The following is a 10,180-nucleotide window of genomic DNA, read 5'->3' on the forward strand; positions in this document are numbered from 1 at the left end:
TTTGAAACTATGTAAATATCTCATTCCTCATTAAATTTAATTATTTTTAATATCCATATGGACTTGTGGATTCCTATATTAGTTAGTGACTTATACTCTATTCCCATCATTATTTATTTTGAAGCTCACATTGTCCCCAGTCGGACCAGTGAGAGTCCCTTCAATCTGTGTCCTTTTATCTGGCCCCATCATCCTTTGAGCACATTCTCACTTTCCGGCACGACAAGATGTTCCAGGCTCATCCTCTGACTTTCTCGCCCTGGTTGTGGAGTCAACCATTTCTTCAAGGAGTCTCCATTCATCGTAATGGAAGATGGTATTTGGAATCCAAGATCTGGGCACGAGATGTGCTCATTCCTATATTGAAATGTTGCTGCTCCCAGGCAGATCTAAGGAATATAAGTTGACACACACACACACACACACGCACACGCACACACACCATCTACCCTCCGATACTTCAAGTTGGGCTGTCATTCTCCAATGCTCTGAAGAATCCCTCCTCACTCTGATCAGGCTGTGACACCACAGGCCAAACTACCCGCCCTGGGGATGTCCTCTTCATCACTTGGGCTCTGACCTCCTGCTTTGGGCATCATGGCTTCTGGCCCTTCATCCCCCACTGTGAACCCTACCTCACTCTGCTCCACTTCATGACTTTAGGACTGAATGTTTAGGAAGAGGAAGGAGTTGAGCACCATTGGAGCAAAAAATACTTCTTTTGTTAACAATCCTTTGCATATTGGGAGCACGAATCTCTTACCTATTAAATAAACAGTACTAACTAATAATGCTGATAAATATGCAATACTTCCAGCATTTCCCCCAATCTTTTGTCTCTGTTATTGTAATGAAAAAATTTTGAAGTATTTATAAAGTTAGGATGCCTTCTTCCTTACAGCAACATCTATTTTGCAAATTTGCAGTTGTATTTAGGCTGCCACCAGCAACTGTCTTGGCAAACGCCGAGCAACTCCCACCACAAAAATTAATGAGTGGAGACAAGGTCTGTACACCTACTTGTTCTGTTCTTCCATTATCAAGTGTAGGACTCCAGGGAAATGATCCAGGGAACATCCACAGAAACTAGACACGGACTTTTGTAATACCGTGAATAATATGATCTTCTTGGCTCTTGCCCGTGAGCATCTAGGAAATGGACTGTGTCTTCTGTTACTTTTCGTACCCCTCAAGGTCACGTCCTATGTATGAGATGCTCCCCATGCTTGTTGGCCCACAGAGCTGTGATGGCCTCACAGACTGTTTTGGCATCAGAGAACAGAGAGAGAGAGAAGGCCTGGAACCTTGAGGGGTATGTGTGGGGAGGGGGCAGGCTCCTCCTGCAGGACCCAGTGAGCCTAGCTGCCTGGAGATGGCCAGGGAGGGAGAGGCTTCAGGGCAGAGACCAGGAGGCCCTAGGCATGTATGGAAGGGAAGCTGGGAGAGGGGGTCTGTATGCGTGTGAGGGGAGAGGGCATGAGAATAGTGGACGCGGAGCGTCCTAGAGGCAGAAGTGGGGGTGGAGTGGGAGCTGTTCCTGGAGGGGAGGCCAGTGAGTGAGATGAGCTGGGTCCCAGTGGAGAATCTGTGTGAGAGCAACGGGAAACGAGATGGCTACTGTGTGTGGAGGGTGGGAGCAGGGGAAGGGAGACATGGGGACCTGGAATGCCGCCCGGAGGAGTTTAGAGTCTGGGAGAAGAGGGGATGGCTTAGAAGAAGGGCGATTTAGTGCCTTAGAGTATAGCTCAAAGCTGCACTGATCCTCAGGTTCTAAAATGGCAAAAAAGGCTAAGGTTTGATTTTGGTCACGTCAAAGCAATATTTTGCAGAGGACTTTTAATGTCTAAGGACCATTTTTATGAGTGAGCTAATATTTTCGTGACAATGATGAGTCTTTGATAACCTTTCACTACCCCCTTCAGCTTCTTTGAGAGCCGTCTTTTCATTTTCTTGTTTACCCTGGGCCCCCCTCCACTGGAGAGCTTTCAGATACTAGAAATTGGGTCCACTTTGTTCCCTCCGTTTGCCCAGGTTCTGCACAGAGCTGGGTGTGTATTGGGTAGACAATAGGAATAAATAAAAGGCATCTGCCCACTTCCCTGCTCCCCCGGGCCCTTCGAGGCTATGGCTCTGGGGTCTGCCAGTTTGAATGCAGGCTCTGACCTCCTAGCCACCCAGCCAAGTGCGTGTTGCTCAACTCTCTTGCTCAGCTTTCATCCCTGCAAACTGGTGGTGGAAGTGGCCCAGCTCACTGGTTGTCATGAGGGCTAGCCACCATCTGTGTCAGGGGACTCAGCAAGCAAGAACGGCATTATCTTCATCATGGTATTCATACTCCCGGGCGTACAGGCCATTTAAACTGGGGAACAGATTCTATTTTATTCACTTCTCTGTACTCAGAGGACCCCACATGGTTGGGACTAGATAAGTATTTTCTGAATGAATGGAAAAAATTTGAGAGCAACCCAGATCCTCAGAACTATAAAGGGATGACATTTTATCGTAATGTTTTATTTCTTTAAACTGGACCCGACTCTACCTTTCTTATGTATTTTTAATTAAATTCCATTTTTTAAATCTAGGTAATACTTACATGTTGTACTATTCAAAGCTACAGGAGGAGTAAACAACAGAAAGTCCCTCTTCCATCAGGGCCACCCCATGACACAACTCCAGGGAGTGCCATTCACATAAAATACGGTGTGGCAGCCAGTGCTGCTGCTCAGGCCACCGTCCACCCAGTTTCCCCCTCTGCAGGCACCTCTGCTACCAAGCTCTTCTCTGTCCTTTCAGAGATGGTCTACATGGATCTGATGGATCGTGGGGGTGTTATTCAACATAAAATTATCCTCCTTGCCTTGTTTATTTTCCATCTTTGAGACATTATTTCATATGAGGTGTTTAGAGAATTGCTTTCTTTTTTTATACAGTTACGTAGTATCTGCTAGTGTGGTATAGATTTACCATAGTGTAACTACTCCTCTATGAGACCAGTATTTAGTCAGCCTTTGTTAGGTTGCTTCTAAATGGTTTCTAATGCAAACAGTGCTGCCACGTGCAGGCATCACTCAGCCTACTGTTTGAGCACATCTGGAGGATATATTCCGAGAAATGGATTGCTTAGGTAAAGCAGAGAAATGACTTTCTAATGGTGTAATTTCAGTCATCTGTGGCAGACAAAGAGGCGATCCTTTTATACTGGGGTTTAGGGTATGTCAGATCCTGCAAAGGATTGATTATCCACGGACCCCCCTCTCTGGTGTATTCCATGCTAGAAAACAATAGTTTCTTATTCTCTAGAGAGAAAAGAACTTGCAACAGAAAGGTGGCTCTTTGAAGTCTAGCCAAGGCTCACTGATGAGATCCCATCTTATCTCACTTCTAAAGGAAGACCTTGCTGGGCAAGGAGACACCTGGGGCACTAAGAGCCACTCAGCAGTGAGTTCACTGGAGACTCTGCTGGAAAGCCTGAGGAGCTCAAGGTTCAGTCCCCCAAAGAAACATATGATGAGCTCAAGAGACTCTGGCCCCAGAATCATCTTATGGGGGAGAGTGAGCAGTTCTTTGCTATTCCTACTGAGAGTATCATTCCTGTTAACACCACGGGATGGATGGGAGAGTGGGCGCGTGGTGGGTAGATGGATGGATGGATGGATGGATGGATGGATGGATGGATGGATGGATACATGGATGGATGGATCAATGGATCGATGGATCAATTGACACATAGACATATATAGGTAGATATTGATCAAGCAGGCATGAACGTAGACTTGCTTTTGAATTTGGGCTCTACCACATACTAGATATAGGACTTCAGGCAACTTCTATGACGTCCTTGAGCCCCAGCTTCCTCATCTAGAATGGGATTAGCAATGCCTTCTTTGTGGGGTGGTGGCGAGGAACCAACAGTTGTAAAGCAGTGTGGGTAAAGGACCTAGCACAGTACCTGGCACACGGTGGGCTCCCACGTATGGCGGGAGTTGCTATCATTTGGTGTATGACTGGGAAGTCTCTGGTTGGTGTATTGAGGGCATTTCTTTGGCAGGAGCCAGTGAGCATGTACTTCACGCTCTGTCTGACCCTTGCCTTCAGGGAATGATTCTTCGAGGCGGGGGTTCTCAGCCTTATTGCTCAGCATACATGTGGGAGACATTCAGGTGCCTGCCACTCTCCCAGCATGCATTTCACAGGGCAAGATTTCTAGCTACAGTCATTTATCACCAGGCCAGGAAAGTAACATTATTACAGAAAGGACCTAGATCCACTTGAATTTATATTAAAACAATAAATAAATAAAGGAAAAGAAAGGCAATCAGCCTTGGATTTTGGTCTTCTTGCTACAATTTATTTGCAAAACAGCACCCAGCTTGCACCTATCGACTAATAATGGAGGCTAAGAGCTGACAGGTACCTGTCGGGTCTCATTTCATTGGGTTTGGGGTAAATTTCATTCTTTCCTCCAGATATGAAGTAAGGACAATTATCAGAGGAGTCTGGCCACTGTGCCCACATGGTTATGGAATGATTCTGTCTTTGACCTTCGCTGAGTGCCTGGCTGAGGTGTTAAGCCCTCTGCGGTGACCATGGGGAACCACAGACATCCAGGACCTTAGCCGGTGCCTTGGCTGCTTGGCCAAGAGGCCAGGTCTGCCAGGCCTAGGCGGGCTCACTCCGTCCATCAGGCAAGCACGGGCTTGACCTGCCAAGGCAGCTGCTTTAAGCCTTAGCATCTTCCTCAACCTCACCCAACCCTCCCAGCAACCCCTGCCCCAGCCAAGCGGGACCAACTGTTCTCTCTTCTGTGTCCCCACAGCACTTTGTTCCTGCAGCTATTAAAGCACTCGCTGTTGGTTTTAAATATATGTCTACACCTTCCAGGGCAATATTTAAAAATATTTGTTAAGAGATTTTACACAATCTCAAATTCTTCATTAAAATGGCCATAGGGTTTACATAGTTTTCCATCTCTGATATTAGAATTGAAAACGTACATTGGTGGTTTAGAATCCCATTGGGTTCTTCTCTTTAGATAGAAAGAGTTGTGGAAAAATCAATCTCGTCCAGAGCATTCATTATGAACACTGCCTTTGAATTGTGCTTTCATCCATTCTGCAGTCAGTCGGTCATTCAACAAACAGTTAACTCCCACTTTTGTGCCAGGCACTGTGCTAGGCGCTGGGTATAGTTAGATGAAGACATGGGTTGTGTCTTGGAGGCCAACACAATGCAACCTAGATTTTGCTAACGTACTGAAACCTCTTTCTAGATAAAAGAAGTCAACTTATAGCATTCTTTTCTGAAGCTCTGAAACCATCTCTTTATTGTAAAATCTACAATATTGATTCAGTCACCAAAAATCCGTGTAAGGCACGGTGCCTGGAGTAGTGGCAGTGAGGGAAAATAAAGAAAAAAACATGTGATTTCGACCTTCTAGGGACCTAAATCTAAATAACGGAAGTCACACATGGACAGAAAACTCAGTCTGCTGTTTCATTTGTGATTGTGCATGGCCTTCATTCATCTGTTCACTCAATCCTAAGTATTTTTGGTGTGTATGGTGCGCTTACACTGGTAGGCACTCTGGAGCCTGTGGAAGAGGCCTAAGATGTGGGCCTGCCCTCTGGGCACTCAAAGTCTCCCCAAGAGCGAGAAAGGGGGTTCAGATGCCAGTAGAACATCAGGTCAACTGCAGTCTAGGCCAAAATTAGTGGCTCAAAGAATGCTCTGGGGGTCCAGGGGGCCCGACATCAGCCTGTGTGATTGCCTGTTGGCTGCTTCCTAGAGGTGGAAGATTTGGAACCAGTTCTGAGGGATGGAAAGGCCTTCTGGGCGGGAACTGGACATTCCAGGTCAAGGGAAAGGCTTAAGCGAAGGTCTTGAAGTGTTAGGAATGTCTCATTAGAGACTAAGACGCAAAGGGGCTAGAGGTGGAGGGAGAACTCGCTCCAACCAACAGCCACCCCAGGGCAGGGCCAGGAGCAGCCTGGGACTGGACAGGAGGTGGCAGCTGATGCTGAGTCTGCCATCTTCCGGGAGCTGCGCTTGCTCATTCATTCCCCTTCGTCCCTCATCCAGACTCTCTGTCTCATTAAAGGAGGGTACGATGACCTTCACACTCTACCTGAAGTCCTGCCCTCCTTCTGCTATAAGGAGTTCGATTCTACAAAAGAAGCCAAACATCATAAACGTGTCCGGCACGGCTTGGGGTGAGTAGTGCTAAAAGTTTTTAAAAAGAAAAAAAAATTCCCTGGAAATACCAGCGGTGTAGGGCCCAGGAGAATCCCTAAAGCATCCAGCTTCTGCGTGGGAGACAGAGAGTGAGGGCAGAATGACATGAGCGCTGGTCACTAGTTTCCCAAAAGGAACTGGCACTTGGGCCAGACTCAGGTGTGAAAACCTATCACACAGGTGGGTCCAGCACCACCCAGCTCCGCTCGGCTGCCGCAGCTCTGTCTGGAGAACCGCCAATGGCCGCAGATGATGAAAGCCTTTTTCCTCCAGGTTACACTGCCCTTTAGTCTGGTTTTGATTCAGACCAGGTCTCTCTACCTCGGTCTGATCTTCTCTGGGTGGTGCCACCTCCCCCCTGTCTCCCAGGAGTGACGCCCAAGGTTCTAAAAGGTCCTGCAAGAGGAAACAGATATCAACGTTGTCACTGACCCGAGTCCCAGCAAAATTTCGTGATACGAAAGATTTTTCAGGTTACGGTGGAAACGCCAAAGGGACAACCAGCAGCATGATTTGAAGCCCTGGGACAGGACAGTTGTCATTAGTGACGAGTCTGGCCTTGTTGCTATTTGTGGGCCAACAGAGTTATCTGTTGTTCATGGCAATGCGCCCCAGGCTTAGTGACTTAAACAGTAATTCTCATAATTCTGCAATGAGTCTGGGCTTAGCTGAGTGGTTTTTCTCCACGTGGTGTCCTCTGGGCCGAGACACGCAAGATAGCTTTTTCCTCACATGTCCTGAGTCTTCACTGGGTCGGCTGGGACCACTAGGACACCAAGAGAGAACACCCCAAGAGGAAAAGCCCCAAAGCACAAGCACATATCAAGCCTCTGCTTCCATCACGCCTCCGAATGTCCCACTGGCCAAAGCAAGTCACGGGGCCCAGGCCAAAGGCGATGGGGAAGGGGCTATTCAGGGGTGTGAACACTGGGAAGTGTGCTTTACAGAGTCACGGGGTAATGTCTACCACATCCCATCACCTACATGATATACCAGCAAACACCAGCTTGATTTCTGATGCTGAGACCTCATGGAGCCAAGAGACAGGCTGGGTGTGAGTCCCAGTTAGGCTCCTTGAACTGCGTGACCCCTTTAAGCCTCCTTTGTAAAAGAACGGGATCTTCCCTCCAGGACTGGACTGTTGAAGGGAATGACAGGAGTGATGGGCTTAAGGTAGGTCAGGTGCTCAATCCCAGTTAGCTGCTGTTGCAAAAAGCAGCTTGTTCTGCAGAACAGCTAAACACTCCAGCATAGCACTGTATCTTCTGGGGCTTTAAATCAGATTAGGAGCAGTAAATAATTTTTTTTTCCCCCTCTTGTCATTCAGTTTAAAAAAAAAAAAAGAAAAAAGAAAAGAAAATTATTGATTTTTAGGTAAAAGGACCCAGAGGACTCACTTCATTTCTCTGTACAAAGAGAAAGCGTCGTGACCTTAGATAGAGTCCAGGAGATTCAGGGGCACTCGAACTGCATGAGATCTGAAAGAGCCCCCTCCTCTTGTGCATTCACCAGCCCCTCCAAAAACAACAACAACAAAAAACCATGCAGCCCTCTAGTCTGTGTCTCGTTACTAACGGGGACGACACAGGGACTTTCTACGACCAGAAGTGGGCATGAACAAAAGCAAACACAACGTCTCTGAAGTTCATTTAATTAAAAAGGAAACGAAGCAGCTTTGTGTGCATAATCCCTCCCTGATTCACAGTCTTAAAAATCCAATTTGTTCTCATAATGGGCTTTGGAGGTAAGACGAGGGTGGCTAGGGAATTGAGGCCTCCGAGCTGGCCCAACTCCCTTCCACCTCACTCCAGATGATTTTCGGAGGCTCTCTGGGCTTGCTTGAGATGTGCGGTCAGCTTCCTTGGGCTTTCGGCAGCCGGCAGCGTCCAGTGTGTTCTCATTTTGGAAGTCTGTTTGCAGCACTGAGGGTTTGAGATAATGAGTTCCAGGCAGTTAGAACAGGAGCCCGTCCTAGACTGTCCCCTGCAGGCAGTGGCGTCTGCCTCACTCCACCATCTCCAAGAAGGAAGGTATGGGAGGTGATGCTGGACCCCTCCTAGGGAGGCCCGGTGCCCGTGAGAGGGACTCACGCCCCATCCGTCTCAGGTTTGAATCCCGGCTGTGGGCCACACACCAGCTGTGCAACCCTGGGCAAGTCACGTCATCTCTCCAAGCCGTGTTCTTCTCAGTTGAGAAATACAGATGATTACACGAAAAACTGCTTAGCACAGAGGGCCTGCACGCACTAAGCACTCGGAAAACGTGAGCTGACAATGTTATCACAGAAAGGAGTTGTTCATGTTGATGGGGCAAATCTGGCATTTAGGAAAATAGTCCCCAGTGTTATTTCTCCAAAAAGAGCATGATTATGTTTTTCTTTGGGATGATCTTTTTAAAGGAAATAATCCTTTTTGCTGTAGCAGTGGAGGACATAACTTTTCTTGTTTTATTTTTTCCTCCAGTTACAGAACGACTTCTATTTATTGCATACATTCTAAAATATTGAGGAAAACACAAAGAAGAAAATTAAAATCGCCCACAATGTTGTCACCTAAGGATCACAATAATTACATGTAGATGTATTTCCTTCTAGATCTTTCTCTCTCTCACCTATTTTATATAAAGGGGAATATGCTGAACTTATTGTTCTGTTACCTGGTATTGTTCCTTTATTGAAACATCCCAAACATCATTTAATATCATTAAATATTTCTCCTGTACCATAATTTTAGATGTCTATACCAGATTCCATTGAATGAATGTAGATCCAACCCCTACTTCCTGAACATCTGTGTGCTAGGTAACTTACAGGAATGAATTTCCAGAGTTCTCTGAGGTGGATAGATGACCACGATCTTTTGCATGGGAAAACCAAGCCCAGGGTCACACCTCCGGCCAGAGAGGCAGAATCAGGGGTCAAAGTCGGGTTCATTTGCCTCCAAAGCTTCCCATTCCAGAGAAAGGTTGGTTGCCCCTGGAGTGGGTCATGGCGTGAAAGTCAGGGGTCTTCCTCTACAGCTCCACTAAGACCGTCTCTTCAGGGGGAGACTCAAGGATTCTGTGAGCCTATTCGGTGGAGAATCCGCCCAGAAAAAAGCCATGAACAGTCCCTTTCCCAACCGGCCAAGGAAACATAAGAAAACACACTTGCCAACGTCAGTCATCAGAGAGATGCAAATTAAAACCGCAATGGGATGCCACCACACACCTGCCAGGGCTAGAATGAGACAGACCAGCGGTCCCGAGTGTGGGAGAGGATGTGGAGCAAGCGAGAGACAACCCACCCCCCGCGGGAGGGAAAGCAAACACAAACAACCAGAAACAAATGACCGACAGCCATCAAACAAAGACGGACGTGTGTACATCCTACAACTCTAGGTGTGTGCCAAACACAGGTGCACACACGTGTACCCAAACACAAGCACTAAAATGCTCGTGGCGGCACCGTTTGTCATGACCCCACACTGGATGCCATTCAAAGGCCCACCTGCAATAGTTTTGGGTAAATACCCTGCAGTAATGAGCACCCCACACAGCGATGAGAGTGAATCAACTCTCGTTAAACGCGGCCACGGGGATGGTTCTCCCAGATATACTGTTGAGTGAAAGAAGCCAGACTCGAAAGACCCACGCTGGATGATTTCGTTGTATGAAGAACAGGCAAAAGCAATCTGTAGCGTGAGGAATCAGGTAGAGGCTAATCTGGGTGGGGGGTGACTTGATGACTGGAAGGCACGTGAGGGGTTTCTGGTACGCTGGAGACATGGGAATGGCCATTTCCTGAAAATTCACCAAGCTGTGCACTTACGTGCATTTCGTGCGTTTGTGTATCTTACACTGCAGTAAAAAGTTAAATTAAGAAGTTTCTACCAAGAAGCAACTGACTATGCATGAGTCGCCTCTCTCACCAAACCCAGGGCGCCGACCAGCCAGCATGGTGATCCTGCAC

At 47.3% G+C, this 10,180-nt stretch overlaps 1 protein-coding gene across 1 annotated transcript in view; it reads left to right on the forward strand.

Annotated features, from left to right (window-relative positions):
* Nucleotides 1–10,180, forward strand: part of DGLUCY (D-glutamate cyclase) — a 55,407-nt gene that overhangs the window by 12,252 nt on the left and 32,975 nt on the right. The window contains 1 exon segment of the mRNA XM_011373179.2: nt 6,098–6,209. Within this exon segment, the coding sequence (XP_011371481.1) occupies nt 6,107–6,209 (103 nt within the window). The 5' untranslated portion in view covers nt 6,098–6,106.

This window comes from Pteropus vampyrus, unplaced genomic scaffold (assembly GCF_000151845.1).
Source record: "Pteropus vampyrus isolate Shadow unplaced genomic scaffold, Pvam_2.0 Scaffold219, whole genome shotgun sequence".
NCBI classification, from domain to species: Eukaryota; Metazoa; Chordata; class Mammalia; order Chiroptera; family Pteropodidae; genus Pteropus; species Pteropus vampyrus.